General features: G+C 55.2%; 1 protein-coding gene across 2 annotated transcripts in view; it reads right to left on the reverse strand.

Moving 5' to 3' along the window:
- Nucleotides 1-232: 232 nt before the first annotated feature.
- Zfpm1 (zinc finger protein, FOG family member 1) overlaps nt 233-21,170 on the reverse strand; it is a 60,826-nt gene continuing 39,888 nt past the window's right edge. For both annotated transcript variants that reach the window (XM_052728551.1, XM_052728552.1), the window contains exons 4-10: nt 15,241-15,374; nt 6,159-6,258; nt 4,263-4,472; nt 3,451-3,681; nt 3,058-3,153; nt 2,826-2,972; nt 233-2,664 (exon numbers count right to left, since the gene is read on the reverse strand). In XM_052728551.1, coding sequence (XP_052584511.1) covers nt 899-2,664; nt 2,826-2,972; nt 3,058-3,153; nt 3,451-3,681; nt 4,263-4,472; nt 6,159-6,258; nt 15,241-15,374 — 2,684 coding nt within the window. In that variant the 3' untranslated portion in view covers nt 233-898. The remainder of the gene's footprint in view (nt 2,665-2,825; nt 2,973-3,057; nt 3,154-3,450; nt 3,682-4,262; nt 4,473-6,158; nt 6,259-15,240; nt 15,375-21,170) is intronic.

Consider the following 21,170-nt stretch of genomic DNA (forward strand, 5'->3'; position numbering starts at 1 on the left):
CGTGTGCGCAGACTTGGGAGGCATTTGCCTTCTACCAGGCTTTGAATGGAAACCAGAGCCCTTCATGTAAATTCACACTGGCTAGCTTTTGTGAAAAGAGGGCCCCTGACTTCTCAGAACCCTTTGCTAGCCAAATCCTGGGCTCTAGTTGTCCTGGTGGTGTATGGCCAACTCTTACTGAAAAGGTGTGGCTTTTATGTACCCCTGTGGTAAGCAGGGCAGGGCCTGTGAATGACTCTCAGGAACATTTATTTTTTGTGCAAACCCATTAGCACAATGTGCAGGCCCACTAGCAGGTCACCTTAGAGGGCTGGGTAAGAGGCAAACCATGCTCCAGGCTTCCAGAGGTATTTCCAACCTCCATAGTGGGCCAGTTAAGACTTATGGAGTTAGAGAACAGGCCTGTTTGCTTTCTCAGGGGACTAAGTAATGAAAGAGGCCAAGGCAATAACTAGACAGAGTTTGGATGGGCTCTGCCAGGCATGGCCTACAGCCAGTCAGCAAAAGACTACAGGTGGTACCCCCAGTGCCAACTCAGTAGACATAGGGACCCACCCAGGTTGTGATGGGAGGGGCCCTCTGGGACTTGGTGCCCTTCCTCTCTTACTCAGCAAGTACAAGGTTTCATTCTCCCTAGTGGTCTGCAATCGGACGCACACGGTGGCAGGGCTGCGGGTGAGCTAGAAGCAGAGGAAAAGAGCTCTGCTTCAGGTGGTTGAGCCTCTGGAGTGGGCTAGGTCCTGGAGGAAACGGTGGGGTGCCCGTTGCAGGTCTGCACAGGCTGGGGTATGGAATGAAGCCCACTGGATCTAAGACAACAGGCTGGCCCATCAGCAAGCTTGTCACACCCAACGTCTTTATTAAATGCCAAGGGTCCAGGCGGTGCGGCCCCTCGGGCTCACTTCACGTGCTCAGCAGCATGAGAAGAGCAGTAATACTTCTTGTGTGCGATGAAGGTGGACAGGCTGCTGAACCTGATGTTGCACAGGCGGCAGTAACGGTGGCCGCCACCACCACCTGACGAAGGAGCAGGCGCTGGCGGGCCCTTGGAGGGCGTCCGCACGCCTTGATCTGCGGGGTCAGAAGGCGTGTTCTCAGGAACTGGGGATGGGGAGCGTGGCGCGCGGCTGTCGGGGCTGTCACGCGGAGCACGTTCGGCGGGCGTGCGGGGCTCTGCGCCCGGGCTGGCCGCCGGCTTGGCTACCTGCAGGCCATGTGCCAGGCGCAAGTGCTCCACCAGGTCGCCGCGCACGCGCCCGTTGGGCGGGCAGTAGGGGCAGAGGGCGGCGGTGCGCAAAGGCGCAGCGGGGCACGAGTATTTCTTGTGAGCCAGGTAAGCTTCCAGGCTGTGGAAGCTTACACGACATGCGGTACACTCATGGTAGTCGGCCAGTGCGGGCAAAGCGGCAGGTGCATCCGGAGTCTGGCGTCGGGGCCGCTTGCTCAGGTCTATGGGGCCGTCGGGTACCGGGCCTGGAGAGGGCGTGGGGGTGGGGCCGGCGCTTGCGCTCGCGGGTCTCGGAGAGGAGGGCAGCTCCGCCGTGGGGGCGGGGACAACAGGCACAGGGGCGGGGCCTACAGCAGGAGGCGGAGCACCGGCTCCAGGCAGCTCGTACAGTTTGCGTCGCCGGCGCGTACGCACGGGCGGAGCTGTTAGCGCCGGAGCCGCCGGTCCGGGAGACGGCGTGGGTGCTGGTGGCCGGCGCGGTGGCGGGTCGTGGCGTGAGGCGCAGTAGTAGCGCTTGTGCACCGTGTAGGTCTCGTGGCGGCTGAACCGGATGTTGCAGGCCTCGCACAGCGTGCGGCTGGGATCGTCCTCCGCGTCGTCCACCGAGCTGCCCGGGCTCTGGCTGCCCTCGCTGCCCCGGCCAGCGACCTCGGCCTCTGGAGTGGTCGCGCCACCCGCCTCTTCCTCTCGCGGCCCGGGCCCCGGCGACGAGCGCTGCTGGTCTGCCTCCGCAGCTGTGCCTGGGGTCGCGCGGGCCGGCCCCGGGGCCGTCTTGGGTCTGCGCACGGCGGGCGTGTCCTCGGGCGCGCGGCGGCCGGAGCAGTAGAGGCGCTTGTGCACGTAGAAGTTGTTGATGTTGTTGAAGGTGATCTCGCACTCAAAGCACGTGGCGCCCTTAGTCCCCGGGAAGAGGCCGGCGGGCGTTCCCCCTGCTCCGGAGCTCCCCGCACCCTGTTGCAGCCTGCTGTGCACCAACTCGGACATCTTGGCCAGGATCTCTGAGGCCTGTGGCGCTGCAGGGCCGGTAGTCGTGCCCGCGTCCGGACCGAACACATATTGTGGCAGGAAGAGCGTCCCCGCCATTGCTAGCTCTCCAGGCCCCGGGCTGGAGCCCGGCGTGGGGCTGGACAGTTCTGTTTTCACCCTGACTGGAGGGGGGCTATGCGGTGAAGGTGTCCGAGATGGAGCCTGGGGACCGGGCTCTCCCGGACCGGAAGCACGCGCCGCTTCAGGCTCCTCTGCAGCCTCCACCTTGATGGTTCTGGGAGCTGCGGGGGCCTCACTGCTGCCCCCATTTTGGGGGGGCACTCTGGTCTCTCCATTGGTGACTTCGGCCAAGGTCTTACTGTCCAGTCCTGAGGATGGGGCGGGTGCCTTGTCAGCGGGAGCCAGGGGGCCGTGCATCAGTGAGTGTTGTTGGAAGCCTGCCAGGCTGTCTACAAGGACACAGGACTGCATGTCAGGCCTGGGGCAGGCCCTACATAGGATGGGGTAGGCAGAAGGGATTTAGGACAAAGACACCATGTGTTGCCTGTGGACAAGCCCCCTCCCTTCCCACTTATCAGAGGGTCAGTGAGGCCCCAGCATGTCTGCTTACCGGGAGGAAGTTTGGCTGCCGGGTGTCCAGCCCCTGGAGAGTAGACCTCACCCTTGGAGCCTGGCTGGCACACCATATGGTTTGTCACGAGGTGGCTGTAGAGGATGTCCCTTGTGGTGGATATGAAGCCACAGTTGTGACAGACACCTGCAGGCCATGCTGTTGTGGTCAGGGTCCTGGAGCTGGGGTGCGGCCCCAGAGACCCCAACCCGCCCCTCTCCAGCCCACCTACCGCTGAGTGTGTCCGTGTGCACCTTGAGGTGGCGTTCACAGTTGGCCTTGGTGGTGAAGGCCGACAGGCAGATGAGGCACACGAAGGGGCGCTCTCCTGGAACATGGAGATGAGAGGCTGCCTTGGATCCCAGTGACAAGGAAGGGACACGGGACCCTGGCCCTTTTGAGTTTCTTATCAGCCACATGCCTCCCAGGGTCCAGGCATATACCTAGCCCTGTATTACGTGTGCAGGTAGCCACAGGTAAGCCTTGTGCTAGGCTGCGGAGAGGGACAGGAGAGCTGTGTGGGCACAAGGCAGCAGAGTAAACTTTCCTAAGCACCTGTCTGGTGTGTGGTGCTTGGTTCTGCGGAGAGCAGTGAGGCCAGGAGCAGGCACCACTGGGCACTTACCGCTGTGGCTGCGCATGTGGATCTCCAGGGAGCTGGCGCTGGGGCAGCTCTTTCGGCACTGGGGGAAGGGGCAGACACGCTCATTGGGGTAGGTCTCCTTGGGCTTTTCCTCAGTCGCCGAGGCAGGGGAGCCGGCACGCTGGCGGCTGGCACAGTAGTAGAGTAGGTGGGCTTGCAGGTTCCGCTCACTTCGGTACCAGATCCCGCAGTCTTTGCAGGGGAAGACATCCTCTGGTGGGGGTGAAAGTGGGGATGAGGTACAGACTGACAGTGGGTCCCTGAGAGTAGGGACTGGCCTGTGTGACGCCTGTTTTGGGTGACTCCAAGCTGACGTACTGGCTTTTGGTAACCCAGCTCCCCTTTCAACGTGTCCCTGATGGCTAGGGTCTTACCAGGAATGGGATCTCTGAGTAATTCCCCCAGGTCGCCCCTGCCCCACAACAGTGACCTACTCATGAGTCCTCTTCTCACCGTAGGACTCAGGCTCCGGGAATTCTCCTGTCCCTGCACTGGGGACTCAGCGTCTACCGTTGCCTTAGGGCAAACATCTCCCCCCCCCCCCCCTTTCCACTGCATGTTTCTCATGGGCCATGTACCCAGATCCTCCCCACCTTAGCAGGCCATGTGCAAACTTCTAGGACTCAGGTCACCCTGCATTAGCTGGTTACTGTCCTTTTTCAGTTCATTGTCTTTCTGGGGACATACTTCACACCTCTTGCATGCTGAAAACCCAGTACCTCTCAGTTATGCCCCAGCCCTAATCTTTACCTTGAGTGTCAACCGAAGTCTGACCCAGGGTGTTGCATACTTACTGTTGATGACTGCGGTGGCGAGGATGGACGCCATGCCAGCCTGCTGGGGCAGCAGCTGGATGTCTGTGTGCACTGGAGCCGGGCCTCCAGCTTCTACTGCTTCCTGCACAGGATGTCTGGGAGTAGTACTGTGGGGCTCAGTCACAAGGAACACATGTAGTAGTCCACCCGAAGGCACCACCTTGGTGACCCTGCACCAGAGGGCGTCATCTGTAGGGTACAGGCATTGATGATGCTGGGACCAGTAATTCTAGGTTTACAATGGAAGTCCTTCCCTTTATCCCTCACGTGGGGGCCCACTGTATTGCCAGGGATAGGTGAAGCCAGGCAAATGGCAGGAAGTGGCTGTGTTGAGGTTCACAGTTGTGGCTGGCTGGATTTGAGGGGTGCTATCTTGTGTCTGGGCAAGGATTGGGGGTATACCATTTCCAGGAAAAGGTGGGTATGGAACTGGCAGCAATAACTGAGGGTATCTTAGGTAGCCACTTGGCTGGGGTGGAGGGGTTTTCTGATGCAGGGGACCCAAGAACGAATCCTGTTGGGAATTGGCCAGCTGCTGTTCCCAGAGTGACCTGTAGAGGGCAGCCTCAATCAACAAAACCCAGGAGTGCTACCTTCTGGTCTGAGGCTGTGCTTCCCTTTGAGCTGTGGGTAGGGTCACTGTTGGCCTCAGTCCCAAGCCAGGGGCCACACCCAGCAGAAATCGGGAAAAGAAGGGAGTATGTCTGCTCTAAGAGAGCAGTAGGAGCTGAGCTGCAGTGTAGGGCCTGGGTAAGTCTCACTGTGGGAGCCATGGTGATATAGAGGAAAAAAAATCACTCATCAAAGACCATAGGATTTCTGGGGTCATTATGAACCTGTCTGCTTGTCTTGGATTTTCCAAAGCACAGGCCCTACCCAGATCATGTCACCTTTATCCTCATCAGCCCTATAAGCCCTTGTCTTTTGTGGACAGCACACTTAGGCAGAACTGATATAGAAACCTATGGGCAGGGAAGGCTTAATGGGGCAAGCACAGGGCTTACTGCTTGCCAGCATCCACTCTGGTGCTGGGGCATGTTCCTTCCTAGTACAGGTTGCTTCTGGCTGCCCTCTCTGGGTCCTCAGACCACCCTTTGATAGGATGGGGAACATGGTCCCCTCTGCTCTGCAGATAGGGAAACTGAAGCAAGTGCACGCACACACACACACACACACACACACACACACACACACACACACACACACACACATGGGATGAGGTGTTGGCACAGGTCCCACGTACTTGAACCCAACTCTTAATACCTTTGGACCTTAGGAGGGCGCTCTGCTTCCCCTGAAGGCTTACTCAGGAGTTGACTTCCAGAACGTTTTAGCTGAGGGGAGAGCCCCCTTTGCACCCTCCCCCCACTTTTAGAAGGCTGGAGAGACAGGGAGGGGGTCAAGTGGGATGAAATCATTTGACCACAGCCTTTTCCAGTTTTCTAGATGGAGTAACAACCTGGAAAGCCAGGGACTTACCGAAGGTCCCACAGCTAGTAAGGGGTGGGTCTGGGTCTGAACACAGTTGGTCTAACAGAACCCAGGCTGGGCCTCAGGTTGCTGCCCTTCAGTGGCCCCCAGAATCCCTCTGCATTCAGTCTCTACCTCGGCCCGGGTGGAGAAGCCGCGATCTCAGTGGCTACAGAGGGGCCCAGTGCAGCCCATCTAGCTCTTCTGTCAGTAGAGATGATTTGTGGGACTGCAGCTCCCAAGACTGCCCATCATCCTCTCAGATGGGGTTCTGGGTGCTCTCTCAAGCAGTCTGACTATCACTCTCACCCAGATAGGCTAGTGTCCCTTTAAGAGCGGGGCCAGACAGAGCCCGCCTTCTGAAAGACCTTAGAGGGGAGGGGGGCAGGCATGTGAGACACAGACCCTTCCTGTAGATCTCTGAGTTGGCTTCAGCTTCAGTCAGGGCTTGGGGCAGCATCCTTAGCCAGCAGGCCTCATCCACCAGCAGGGTCACAGCCGGGCCCTAGGGAAGACCAGGTACAGGAGAGGATCAGTCTACTTGGGAGTGCCTATTGGGACTTCGCTGTGCAGTGGAGGTCAGTGGCCTGGCTGCTTATATGGCTGGGACATGCATAGTCCAAACACTATGGTATTTGGAGGCACAGCAGGGTGCTGCTCTTCCCAGGGTTAGGCATTAGTCTCTCTTGGAAACAAAGGTCCAGAGAGGTCAAGCAGTGTGTCCAAGGGCACACAGCTGGTGAGTCTAGAGCCTGCAGACCTGCGTTGCCTCCCTGCACCAGTCAATGCCTGCAGGGAGCGACATGATACCAATTCCTATTGAGGGAGGGAGGGGGAGGAGGGGGACACCAACTGACCCTTGGGTCCTCCAACAGTATAGCTTTCCTCTCTAGTGCAGGGTGGAACTTTTATCCCTCTCTATTCATTGGCAACACTGTCACCTCCCTATGGTGGGTCGCCCCAGCCCAAGACCAGCTAGCTGTGTTGCTGAGGCCGGGTAAAGGGTAGGGGGTAGTTGTGGCTCTCTGCCCTTTTCACCATCGTATAGGAAAGGACACTGAGGCCAGGAAAAGGGTTGGGGGTTGGGGGTTGGGGGTCGAAGTTCCAGCCTAGGGCTGTGCCACACACTTCCTCTGCAGCTTGGTCTAGACCTGGAAGGAAAGAGCTCTGGGCTCAGCCCCCCAGGGCCACCGAAACTGTTTCCTGCCCCCTACACCCTGGCTCTCAGCCCAGCAGCAAAGGAAGTATACGTGGCCATGTCTCAGTGCAGTCCAGGCTGGAAGCCTGGGCTGGGATTTAGTCTCACGTGGAGGATGAGACTTAGCCCGTGGCAGGCAAGCAGGGGCAGCAGAAGCCCTGTCCTGTTTGTCCTTGGAGGGTGACCAAACCTCAGTCCCTGGACCCAGCCACTTGGGCACTATGTGTACAAATACAGAGCATGCCCATGCACTATTCTGTCAGCCACTCGCTGTTTTATTCAAATAAAAATGCCTTTTAACCGGAAACCTGTACCTCAAGAACTTTTAACTGAAGGCCCAGAGCCACTGCTCATGCTGTGGGTCTTAAGAACCCCTGTGGTGTTCATGGCAATTGGCTCATTGGGTAGGAAAGATAAACAACTGGCTGCTGATTGTGTGGGGCACCACCCTGCCAGGACTGTGCTTGGCTTTCATGGGTTTCCTTGTATGTGGTGCCCGTATAGACTCTAGGGCCAAACATCAGGGTCTAACTCAGGCTTGACCTTTCCCCTATGGCCCCTGTGGACCAACTCTTCAGAGACCCCATTCACATGGCATATATAGAACCAGCAAGATAAGGCCTACTAGCTGGGAACTCTCAGTGACCAGGTACGATGAGGTCAGCACAGCCCAGCCAGGTGGCTTCCACGTCACCTGCCTGCTGCCACGTGGCTTGTCATGGAGCAGAGAGTGGAGATAAGCTGGCTCTGAAGGGGAACCCCAGAGTCCCGGCAGGTAACACCTACACCCCTGGCCTCAGTTTCCTATATCCTGGCAGAGTGAGACCACATGACACAGTTGCTGGGAAGACTCCTTGTCCTGCCACCAGCTCTCAGGGGTCCCAGACATGTCATTCTCCTCTCTACGGCCCTTTGCTCCCTGGACATCGGTGAGTGTAGGTATGCAGAAGCCTATGGAGCTGCACACACTGGCCACAGCTGCCTTACGCTTTGCTTGAAGGATGACGTGAACAGGAAGTTATCTCTGGGCCTAGGTATGAGCCTTAAAGGGTCCTGGATCAGGCTGGCAATTGCCAGCTGTCCATTGAGGGGGTGCATTCCACCCAAGAGCCTGTTTCAGATCTACTGGTGTCAGGGGGGTGGCTCATTCTTAATGGGTACCTTGCTGGCTCCCAGGGATGAAGGGGACAGATATGCCTTCAAGGTCACAGTTGAGTAGCCTGGAGCAAACCCGAGGGATCATACAGTACATGGGGTGTGGCAACCACATTGGGGACCTGTGACTCCCATAGCCTAGCTATTCCAGGCCCGAGCAGAGGGCTGGCAGTGAGGTGGCTGGGTCTGGCCCTCCCTGCCTCAGCCTTCCACGTCTCTAATGAATATTAATGAGCGGAGGAGGGTGAGAAAATTAATCTGCCTGATCCTCTGATGGGTGCTGTGGTAACGATATGAAATCTAATTATTCGTCCCAATATTTCTAAACCCTCAAACTGAGACTGACAGCCTCGCGGTCGGTTTAACGCTTATCGCTCTCTGGAGCAGCATGTTCACGGCATGATAAAAACACGCGCGCGCCACTTTGCTGACGCTGCACAAGCCGCTCTTTCTGTGGAGGTCCTGGTGTAGGGAGCACCATACTGCATCCCTCCCACCCACCCCCCTGCCCTGCAGCATTGCGGCATGGGGTTCAACTTTGGGGAGCAGAGCTAGGAGGGAGCGAGGGGAGGCTGTTCATAATCACATCAGCCCTCCAGGGAATCAGGTCATGAGATCCTGGCTGCCCCAAAGCAGATGTCCTGGGCCTCCATCCATGGTCCTTCTCTGCCTCCAGGGGGCCTGTCACCCAGTGTCAGGATAGGCTGAGGTCTGGGGCAGGGATTACATTCCCTCTGCTTACTGTCCGGATCTCTTAGGCCCTGGAGGATGGAGCACAGCTCAAGTCCACCTGACATCCCCGGATAGCTCCCTGTTTGGCCCAGAACCTCCATGTCAGCTGGAGCCACGCTTTGATCCCCTCTGGCAGTGGCTGGGGTAGTAGGACAGGTTAAGGTTCCTGTGTGTGGCTTGCTTCCTTTCTTTCCTTTACTCTCTTTCTTGTTTCTGAACAGTTCTGAAATAGAAGCTCCTCTCTAGTGTTGAAGGCATCAGCCAAAGCCCCACAGGGTCCTGCCCCACCCATGGGTAGCAAGGAACAGGCCTGAATGGGGTCTATTTTATTTTTCAGAGGGGAAAGCTATGAGACAGGTTCTCCTGTAATCCAGGCTGGCCTTGAACTTGCTACATTGTCAAAGATGTCTGTGAACTATCAACCTCTTTGCTTCTACCTCTTGATTCCTGGGATGACAGGTGTGTACCACCATGCCTGGTTTATACAATACTGGGGATTGAACCCATGGCTTTGTGCATATTAGGCAAGTGCTGTACCAGTCAAGCTATATCTTCAGTATGGGGCTTGTGTTCAATTCTCACAGCCTGGCCCTTTTGCCAAGGCCATCAGAGGCACGATGCAGCCATCTCTCTCCCGGTTCTCAGTAGCTCACCCAGGCTTCACTCCATCTGTACACGTGTGTCCAGGCTCAGAGAAGGGCCCTGGCATTCATCCTTCTTGCCCCTCAAGTCACCATTTGTCTCTTCCTCCTGGCTCTAACTCACCCTGGCCCCCAGTCTAAGATGTCGTCAGCCACTTTAAATTCTCCTGTGGATCTAAGCCTTCTCCCGTTCCCCCAACAAAGAGGTTAATGTCTCGACTCCGTGGGCTGATAACCATCAGAAACCATATCTGTGCACTATCCGCTACGACAACTTTATCTGAGACTTTTCCCAAACCTTGCTGTCCAACTTCTAAAGCCATTTATAGGGAAGGTAGGTCCTCAGCTGGGCAGCCTGGCCCAGAAATGGCATCCTACACTGCGGTCTGGACTCCAGGTCTCCATGGGCTGGAAAACCAGGGCTGAGGCCTGTGGCCATAGGGTGACTCCAATTATAACCCCTCTCCTAACCCATCCACCTGTGCTAAGAATTTACTGATCTACTCATCTTGCACAGTGATGGCAGCCTAGGGTTCCTTTCTTTTCCCCAGATGCCCATTGCCCACTTCACAGGTACAAGGCTAAGGCCCACCAAGATGGCTATGCACACAGGATTAGAACCAAGGTCTGAGAAGCTCTGCCCCATCCCAGTGGCCTTTCAGTCACACATTCACAAATTCATTCATTCACCCCTCAGATAGTTTCTGAAGGCCAGCTGTGTGCCAGGTGCTAGGGACAAAATAAATAGAAAGGAGGAAGGACCAGGGCCTGTGAAGGGCCAAGGATAGTAGGAGACAAGGGACTAGCAAGTGTCAGGCCTGGGTTTGCTGTTAACTGGGCCATCACAGACAGAGGAATGCAGACCCAGGAGAGCAGACATCACCTGCAGGGAAGGTCACAGGGGTACGATTCATGCCATCCTTGCCAGCTTTCCCTCTGTATGGAATACCCTGCTGCTCACCTCCTGGTCCCCAGCCTTTTATCTCAGGTGGCTTTGGGGCCCATGGATGAGCTGCCCTGGCTCAGGAGCAGGTGGGAGAGCCTGAGCAAAGCTTGGTGCCTGGGGGTTTCCTAAGCTCCTACCACAGCAGACAGGGAAACCAAAGCATGGAGAAGACAGGTGCCTAGGCCCCTACAAGGCCAGCAGCAAGCCTAGACTAGAAGTCCACCCCCACTTCCGTCTGGTGACCCAGCCAAATGATACTCCGGCTATCCCAGTCTCTGTGGAGTGGGCAGAATGGAGGCTTCAAGATGTCAGCAGAATCGTGAGAGTGATCGATCTCACGGAGAGAAAGGGTCTTTACAAGTCTGAGTTCAGAATCTCCGAATGAAAATATGAAAGTATCTGGAGCGGGGTAGTCCTAGGCCCAATAACAAGTGACCTAAAAAGAGGAGAGGCAAGGAGAGACAGGAGCCACATGGAGTCAGTAGCAGACAGAGTGGTGGCCAAGGGTCCTGGGGCCACCAGACACCTCAGGCAGACTCAGCCTCTGAGACCCACAGGACCGGCTCTACCCATGAGGATAGTGACCTCTGTCTTCAACCATGACAGAGTGTAACTGAGACACCAGGTTGTAGCACTCGGGGCATCCATGGGAGGATCTGTCTGCTGCCAGAGTATGGCAGACAGCCATTTCCAGCAGAGGTTCCTGAGGCTGGCCGACTGTCTCTTCTAAGTACTAGATGCTAAGACAGGGGTTGGAATGCCTTAGTAGGTTAGCAAAGCAGGACTCAAACATAGGACATCTCTGTCTGGGTAAGGCAATAGTGGGCACAGCTGGGCTGTGTGGAAGGGAGGCCTTTCCTGGTAACCCCTTCCCTTCCAGTTACACAGAGATGTGGCTGAAAACCAAGCTTGCCCCAGCACTTCCTCAAATCCCTAGCTAGGGTGGGGCCTGAGGTAAGTCTGGGCTTTGCCATACTGGCCTAGGTTTCCTAGCTCAATCCTCAGGTGAGAGCACCCCAGGCCATTAGGGGTTGGCCTAAAGGACATTTCACACTCCAGTGAACACTTGCCCAAAGCCATGTAGAGGCTGGGCCCAGATGGTCCCACTTCAGTGTCTCTAGCATCTCTTCCTGCTTAGCACTCGGGCCCTCCCCTGCCTTCACTGATGTTATGGTGGGCTCCTGGCCAAAGTAAGTAAGCTGAGGGAACAATGAACAGGCAGAACCAGCATGGCCAGGCGGGGGTGAATGGCTGTGCACTTACCATTCATCTATCCATCCACCTATGTACCCATTTCCTATCTGCTCATTCATTCTTCCACCCCTCCATTCACCTACCTACCTATCTGCCCACTTACCAACCATCTACTCACTTGTCTATCCATCCATTCACCCCCTTACCCTCTATCTATTCATCTTTCCACCCATACGTGTACCCATTTATGAATATATGTCTACATATCCACTTATCCATTGATCCACCCACTACTCATTCACCCACCTATCTATAATCCATCTACTCACCTATCTATCCATTTAGATAACCATTTATGCATCCATATCCACTCATCCATCCACCCACTTACCACCCATCTACTCATGCATCCATCTTTATCTGTTCACCATCCATCCACCTATCTACTCTCAGTTACCCATCTACTCACCCACCCATTCACTTACCCAACTTTATGTGCTCACCCACTCATCCATCCATCCATCCATCCATCCATCCATCCATCCATCATTCATCAGTCCACCCATCTACTTAGTATCCTCATCTCCTCTCTTCTCATTAATCCATTCTGAGCATTTTGGGGGGGCAGGGTGCATCTTGAAGCTGGGACCCCAAGAAGCCTTTTCAACTGTCTTTTTTTTTTTACAGGCAATGGAAACCATAGCAAGCCATAGATTCAAGACTACCAACTCTCCACTTAGGGCTGTGTGACTCAGTTTCCTTCCTGGATACTAACCTTGGATATCTGGTGTGGGTGAGTGTTGGGGGAAATTTCTCTTTCAACATGTCCCCATGATGAGCAGTCCCCAGCCTAAGAGAAGCCCGGGAAAGGGGCCCCATATCTGCCTGTGCTCCCTCCTCCTTCTCTTAGGGGAGAGGAGGAACTGCCTGGTGGCTGATAGGGCCATGGGGCAGGAGGCGACTTCTTCCTTAGGCTGCGGGGAGAACTGGGACCCATCAGCCGAACTTGATAAGAGCCCGCTGAATGTTAGCAAAAATATTTAGACAATAAACGAAGTATCGCAAAGGCGCCCATATCTTTCAGAAATCAATCATCTGTACCGTGTGTCTGGACGCTTGGCGCCAAGGCGGAGATAGTGCCTTGCTGGGGAGATAAGGGTTAATCAAGGATTTAATTCTGTGAGATAGAGGGGAGTGAGGGAGGTGCTTCCTCCCTCCACTAGGAGCCTCAGAGGCATTGTGACTGCAGTCCATTGGCCAGCATCTCACACCTGGGTGGGGAGTCTACCTTCCTGCCACCTTCCCAGGCTGAGCTATGCCAGGAGACAAACTGGGATCAGAGGGTGGCAGAGGCAGAGGCTCTTGTGAGGAAGGGTGGCTTGAGATGGCCCGAGAACTTGAGCACAGCTGGGCTGGGTTCTAGCTCTCCCTCAGCTCTCTGGATCCTGGTGATTTAGGTAAGAGCCTCAGTGCTTAGCTTTGTCATCTATAAAATGGGAACATTTGGGGCTAAGGAGATGGGTCAGTGGGTAAAGAGGCCTGCCTCTAAGTCTGGCAATATGAGTTCATTCCCCAAGACCCCAAAGGTAGAAAGAACAAATCAACTCCTGTAAGTTGTCCTCTGACCTCCACATATATGTGTTGGCATGCGTGGATGGACAGATGGATGGACAGAGAGAGAGGAGGGGGAGAATAAATTTTAAAAATTGGGGACAGTGGCCTGCCTCCTAGGGTTTGGGGAGGCTGCCATGTAGAGTGTGCCTGGGACATACTTATTTGTCCTAGCTAGGTTGACCACCCGAAGGAATACAGAGGAGACTGAATCAGGGCACACCAGGACTTGGGGGCCAGTTCCTGGGCAGACCTGCCTTTGCTCCTGTTGCGAGATGAGGGTTTTCCTGACTAGAGTGTGGAGACAGGGGCTACCAGGTTCCTGCTTGCACACTGACTCCTCTTTCTGACTAACCAGTGTCAGTGGTCTCCAAGTCACTTGCTATCTACTGCACACAAGGACATGCTCGCCCTGCAGAGCCACTTTGAATGCCCTGACTTCCTTCCTACAGGACCTTAATCAGCTGTCCTGTGCATTGTGACATCCCTCCCTGGACCTTGGGCCAGTCTCCTTCCTCGGGCTGTACTGAATGTGTACAGGGTCAAGTACCACTCTAGGCCTATCTTACGTACTCCATGCAGCCACCAGCAGGCAAGGGGATTGACTCCTACTTCAGAGCACAGCCTGACCTTATCTTCTCTGCAGGCCTAGGCCTAAAGGAAGCCTCTAGGTTCTGAGTGTCCTGCCTGCGGTCCCAAGGGCTGAGAAAACAGTGGCTCTGAGCAGGAAGGGATCTGCCTGGGACATAGCAAACAGAAGACTCCAGGTGGACCTGCTTAGTCCAGGGCCAGCTCCTGCTCTCCCTGGATAGCCTGGGACAAGTGTACCTATCCTGCTAGCTGAAAGGCTATGTGGCCAGGCCACAAGCCTCTGTAGATGGCTTATTTGAACTCGGTGAGCCTTTTCCAACATGAGAAAGGCTGTCCCAACACAGAGATTCTGAGTCACCACATGTGGCTTGTGCAGAAGGGGCTGTGAGTGGTGGTCTGTGCTAGGGACCTGTTTGCTGCTCCCCACCTGCCTATGGACACTGTCTCAGCAGTCTGTGCTTCTGTGATGTTTCTGAGGATGAGACTGTGTATGCACGTGTGTGCAGCATCCTGGCTTCCAGATGCTGGGGAAGTGCAGCCCACGGTCTCAGCCTCACCTGCAAAGGGCACTAAGAAGGCAGTCTTCAGCCCAAGGAACCCAGCAGCATGTGGCACTGGCCAGCCAGTGAGTATCTTGGATCAAGCCACACCCAAACGCCACATCAGGAGACAGAGGGCCTACACCACAGTGCTCTAGCATAAAGACACCTCATCCTAGGCTTGACAGGGCTAGCCTAGGAGCTGTTGGGCCTCCCAGGCCTTTGCCATCATGCTACCTCTGGACATTGCACAAGGCCCTCCAATTCCTGCCCCATGTTTGTATGTAGGTCTCTGTGTCCTGGTGTCATTTTCCATCTGAAACGATTTCAAAAGGAACCCACACATCCCAGCAGGAGGAAGCCAGGCCGACTTGCCATAACAGAAGCGGCCTCAGAAGCAAGTCCAAGACAAACGGCAGTGTAGCTGTGTGGTGGGAAGGAGGCTGCCCTAGGAAATCTCTGCCCAGGCAGGGCTGCTAGAGTGAGCAAGCTGAGCCAGTGCCGGAAAGCCACGCCCACCCCAGTACCTGTTCCTGTGTCGGAAGGAACTTCTTACCTTCCTGCAGCTTCCCCTTCATTCAAGCTGCTGCCCACCCCTGGCCACCTTTCCCTCCCAACCTGATGGGCACCCTGTTCCTTGCCACTCATTCCCTTTGGACCCCCTTCCTTTCCCCTGCTGGGCTCCTGTCCTCTAGGAAGTCATCCTGGGACCCAAAGCACAGTATCACTCCCTTCAGAGGCCTCCCAGGAAGTCCCTCCCCCTTCAGAGGCCTCCCAGGAAGTCCCTCCCCCTTTCACCCTTGGCTCTTTGGATTCCACCAAAGTTCCCCATGGGTAAAGGCAAAAGGTTTGGTTGGTCAGCCAGGGTTCAGCTCCTTACCGGTTCTTCCCACTCAGGGGATAAGGCTCTGGTCTGGATGCTCCCACGGAATGGGCCCCAGGACAGGCCCTCAGTGAGGCTCAGTCGGGCCCGTACACACCTCTGCCCGTCCTGCAGTACCAGCTCCAGCTCCTCTGAAGAAAAACATGGTGGGGTGAGGTGCTGCTTGGTGACCCCCCCAGCCCGCTTCTGACCCATAGCCCCCACTCCTTTGCCCTTTCTGAGGACACGTTGGATTACAGAAACACCACAGAGAGGTGGACAGGCCACACCATGGCCTTGGTCACTGTCTGCAGAACCTGTGTGTGCCACACACATGCAGAACCTTGTGTGCTAGGCCAAATGGTGGCCCTTCACAAGACATCACCTATAACTGTGAATGTCCCTTGCATGTGAAAAAAGGTCTGCAGGTGTGACTAAAGATCATGGGATAAGATCACCCTGGATTAGCAGGTGGTTCTAAATAAAAGACAGTGCCTTTTTTTTGTTTGTTTGTTTTTGTTTTTGTTTTTCGAGACAGGGTTTCTCTGTGTAGCTTTGCGCCTTTCCTGGAACTTACTCTGGAGACCAGGCTGGCCTCGAACTCACAAAGATCCGCCTGGCTCTGACTCCCGAGTGCTGGGAGTAAAGGCGTGCGCCACCACCGCCTGGCAAGACAGTGTCTTTTAAGAAAGGCAGATGCAGAATACAGGGCCAGAGGGTATGCCACATGAGGCTTCTAGAACTTCTCATGGATCATGGCCTGCAGGTTGGGACAGGAGACTCAGCTGTACTTATTGGTGTTAGCTGTGGGACACATGGACACGTGGCCAGCCATCTGCCCTACTTGAGCCTCTCTTTCTTTCTTTCTTTCTTTCTTTCTTTCTTTCTTTCTTTCTTTCTTTCTTTCTTTCTTTCTTTCTTCCTTTCTTTCTTTCTTTCTTTTTTTTTTCTGGTTTTGGTTTTGGTTTTTCAAGACAAGGTTTCTCTGTGTAGCTTTGGAGCCTGTCCTGGAACTCACTCTGTAGACCAGGCTGGCCTCGAACTCACAGAGATCCTCCTGCCTCTGCCTCCCGAGTGCTGGGATTAAAGGCGTGCACCACCACCGCCCGGCTGAGCCTCTGTGTCTTTAAAGGAGGTGGGAGCATGGTCATTCCTCAGGCCACACACCCTCTGCCCTGTCCACCTGCTACTCAGGCTGCCAGCCTGTGGAGGCCTCACATGGCCTGGCCTGGTCCCCTGGCCAGAGTGCTGTGGCGGCCCCACTTCCTGGAGCCCCATCAGGCAGGCTGTGGCCTTAATGGGCTCGATCATCAGATAACTGGCCAGCTAATGGTGGAGATAAGGTGTAAATACGCCAGGAGGCCCCGTGGAGAGCTGTAACTGGGCCTTTGTCTTCCCCGGGGCTGATAAGATGGCAGTGGACCAGGGCTGGAGGCCAAGGAGGCCTGCACCCCTTTATCAGCCTGGGAGTGGGAGAGGGGCTGAGGGGCCAGAAGGCAGGCTCTACCCTTCATAAAAGCAACCAGTCCTCTGCAGCTCACCCAGGGCACTGTCCTGGTGCAGGGCTGTCCCACTGGCTCCCCCTCCCTCACCTTCCCTTGCCCCACAGGGCACGGTTCAAAGCTGACACCAGGATGGTCAGTACCATCTACAGGAGCAGGGCTTGGCAGCACTGTCCTGAGAGGGATGGAGACACTAACTCCTGTGAAGCTTATTTCCCGTGTAGACGAGGAAACTGAGGCCCTGATAGGCCCACAGCTGGCAGCAGGTGTCAGTATCCAAACCTGGACTGACTACAGGGCTGTCTATCGGTTGTTGTGACCCGTCAGCTTCCCCTGGTTTGGGTGCTTATGTCTTTGGTCCCCACATAATGGCCCTCAGGACAGAAATGGCATTAGAGAGTTCTTCTGAGAGTCTGTGCTTTAAGCTTGGCTACCCAGCATCCCACCGAGGTGTCAGGAAGGGACAGAGAAAGCTCTACTATCCTGAGAAGGGTGTGCCTGGATCTTGAGACAGACAGCTAAGTCATCTACCCTCACATGATTTCTATTCTGTGTTTAGAACATCCCTCGGAAGATGGGGCCTGGTCCCTGTCACGATCTCCCTGCTGCAGAGACACCTTCACCTGAGGCTGTGTCCTCACAAATTGGGGCACAAGGTAAGGAGGCAGTTGATGTAGGTCACCCTGAGGGCGTGGCATGGGCAGCCCTACAGCCACACTCATCCATGCTGCTACCTGTGGGAGCCCGGCTCTGGGCTCCAGCTTGCCTCCATCCCCCATGGGGAAGGAGGTAGTCGGTGCCACCCCCTCACTCACCCACTAGCAAACGGCCCCGCACCCTAATCAGAGTTCACGGCCACAGCTCAGCCTTCCAGATAAGAACATGGCTGGCATTTCCCACGGCAGCCACCCCATCCTCTGGGTATCATGCACTGCCAGAGAGGGCTGGTTGCTGATAAGAGCTGTGGTCCCTCTCTCAGGGGGACAGCACCATCATTCTGTACTCAGGGACTGGGGGAGGCCTTGGAGAGGTGAGATGTACAACAATCACTATGGTAACACACCTCTCTGGTCCAGGGTCCAGGTCAGCCAGTCTGCCTTTTGAGGCAGATGAGTAAGGGGAAGGCAGCTGATTTCAGCCTCAGCTTTCCTCAGCACTGTGTACAAGGCAACCTGTGCAATGGTGCACAGCAGCTCTGGTGATAGTCAACATTCAGTTACTTAGATAACCTAGTTCCTGCCCCAATCCCTTGTGGCCAAAAAATGAGCTAGCACCCAGCAGAGATGCTCTCCTAGCAGGTAAAACAGCACCAGAAAAGTGGGGCTTGGAGAAGCTGGTCATTTCCAAGGACCCTGAGAATGAGAGTGCAAGAAAGCAAGCTCGGGGCTACCTGGCCGGTGAGGGGCTGGGAAGACAGTTTTCTAGAAAACCTGGACCTCAACAGTGGTGACAGGAAACCTGGGCTGGATGTGGCCATGTGGCCATGATCTAGCCTCTGGGTTTGTGGCACATGCTCGTTGGCAGAGCTCTGAGGGGTATCCGGGGACAGGGATTGGGGCCACAGCTTCTATCCTGGGAATTCTAGGAACAAGGTGCTGTCCGGATGCCCTCATGGTCACAGGCAGCTCCTATGGTGGGCTGTTATGGTGGGTTCCAGCCTGGTTTAGGCCTTGTCCACCTGTTCCCTCAGTGGAGAACGGAGAATGTGCCCTTTGTCCCTTAAAACCTGCAGTCCTAACATGAACCCTGGTCCCGTCTTCTGTCCCTCAGCCCAACACCAGACACGACTTACGAGATTCCTCCTGGCATTCCTGGGAGACAGAGGCTCAAAGAGGGTCAGCAGCCAGCGGGACTGTGTAGTAGACAGGCTGAGTTTGACCCAGAGTCTTGCCACACAACCCCAGTACCCTTTTGAAGGATGACGTAGGAGGGAGCAGCTAGCTTCTTCCAGGGCTGAAATATTCTGGCTCTGGTCTCAGTTTCCCTAATGCTCTCTGGTGGGCCCTTGACAGAAACCAGGCAGTCACTGCAGGTCCAGCACTGGGTCAAGGGCTAATTTATTCAGGTAAACAACTGTACACATTGCTTCTAGAACACGTGCTAGGACTTAATTGCATTCCCCAGAAGCATCTTCAAGGAACCTAATGCATATTTATCTGTTTGCAATGTTAGTCATGCACGGCCCTCAGGGCACTCACCCCCCAGGAACAGAAGCCCAGGATCCACCTCCTCATCTGGAGCCTGGCTGGGGGTAGGGGTTGATCTGGCTATTGTTGGGGTGCCCTAGGTGGCAGAACTGTGTTCAAACCAACAGGCCAAGTCCTGACACTGCCCTAGTGGCAGCTGTTTCTGTCCTGCTGGACCCTCAGCTTACTATGTTGTAGAAGGGCTGCTCATATGCTCATAGGTCATCCTCAAGAGCCTCTGTCTGTAAGGCTAAAGGGCCGTGTTTACTACAGTGCTGAAACTGGCCTCACAGGGGGTGCTCTTGGCCTGGGAGCTCCTCAGACCTGACTTGAGGCCCCTAAGTTCCAGCTCTGCCTTGAAATCGAAGTGGCTTCCCTCAACAGCTGCACAACACTGCCCAGTCCTGGCGTTGGCCTCCTCTTTTTTTTTTCCTTTGGTTTTTCGAGACAGGGTTTCTCTGTGTAGCTTTGCGCCTGTCCTGGAACTCACTTGGTAGTCCAGGCTGGCCTCGAACTCACAGAGATCCGCCTGGCTCTGCCTCCCAAGTGCTGGGATCAAAGGCGTGCGCCACCACCACCCGGCTGGCCTCCTCTTTATGTAGATGATGGAGACCCAGAGATCTTTTGCAAATTCCCCCAAGGTCACAGGCCCACGCATGGCCACTCCTTTTTCCTTCTTTCCCTCTTTTTTTTTCTTTCTTTTTTAATGTTTTATTTATAGTGTGTGTCTGTGTGTAGGTATGCCGTGTGTGTATCTTGGCTCACACAGGCCAGAAGAGGGTGTCAGATCCCCTTGGAGTTGGAGCCTCCTGACACGAGGGCTGGAAACCAAACTTGGATCCCTAAAAGAGCAACAAGTGCTCTCAACCACTGAACCATCTCTCTGGCTCCCCAAGCATGGCCATTCTTTTTGTAGGGTTTCTCTGTGTAACAGTCCTGGCTGGCCTCAAACTCACAGAGATCCGCCTGCCTCTGTCTCCCAAGTGCTGAGGTTAAAGGCCACCACTGCCTGGCCCAAGTATGGTCACTCTTAAGCCCTGACCTCAGAGTACCCTTTTGATAAGACCCGAGTCACCCCTGTTTTCCCGTGTGGGTAATGGCCCCATCTGCTGGCATGCAATTCTAAAACAGGAGGTTGTGGTGTGTAGGAGTGTCAGCAAGAGACTTCCTCACCTCAAATGGGGCCAGACCCCTTGTGCCAATGGCCAGGGCCTCTGGAGCACCAAACCAACCACCCAAAGCCCCCACCATGCCCTGTGGAGTCTGTGGTTGGTATGTGGGTGCCCACCAGCTCACCACCAGTACCTACTTATCTAATCAGCCCATCGTTCCCTCCAACCCGCCCTGTGACTCCCACAGGGCAGCTGGGGAGCGGCCCCTATCACAAGGATCATCCTGTTTGCTTTTGATAAAAGTCACAGTAAAGGAAGAAAAAGGCACCAGCGGGGAGGGAGGGAAGCCCCAGTCTGGCGGGATCTAGAAGATTCCACAGATATGAATATAGAACAGGGAAGACAAACTATATGGCCCAGAGAACATCTGCTCCACCTAAAACCAAGGCCCAGAAAGGGCAAGTGACCCCCCCCACACAGAGTCACACAGCAGATGAAGGAGGGATGAGAGAGCATCTGGGACAGGTTCTCTGGACCAAGCCATACTGAAAGACAAATCTGGCTGTAAAAAGGGGCCTATGTGTTATGCCGGCCCTTGCTTGGTTGCTGAGGCCTCCGATTGTCTGTTACACACTTTTTAGGGAAGACATGGGAGGCATTGAAAGCAAGCTCAAAGAGGGTCAAGGGACTTTCCCGAGGTTATATGGCCAGTAAGGTGAGTTCAGCCAGTTCCCTCTGACCCCAGACTCATGACTCCAACTCGGGTGGTGCTGGCTCACTCATAGCAAATCCCCTGGACCAGGCCCCTGGGTATGCCGGACTTAGCCACCAGATTTCCCACTTCCAGGTAGGAGTATGAGCAGTAATAGGGGCAGACAATGATCCTGAAAGCCCAGCAGGGCCCCAGTGCTCACTCTCCAGGAACTGGGCAGGGAATCTCAAGTCTGTGGTCACTGGCACAGCCAAGATGGAAGGATTTTCTGCCAGGTATTCTACAGAGGGAGATGATGGCACCAACCAGGTAAGCTGTGGAGTCACAGACAGCGTGGACACAAGCTTGAGCACTAGGAAGCAGAGGTATAGTAGGCTGGGAGGATCTCCATGGCACATGGGAGGGTCTCTGCCCTGCCCCTCAGGTAAGGTCTGAC

This window comes from Peromyscus californicus, unplaced genomic scaffold, assembly GCF_007827085.1.
Source record: "Peromyscus californicus insignis strain IS unplaced genomic scaffold, ASM782708v3 Scaffold_8__1_contigs__length_139910024, whole genome shotgun sequence".
In the NCBI taxonomy this organism is placed as follows: domain Eukaryota; kingdom Metazoa; phylum Chordata; class Mammalia; order Rodentia; family Cricetidae; genus Peromyscus; species Peromyscus californicus.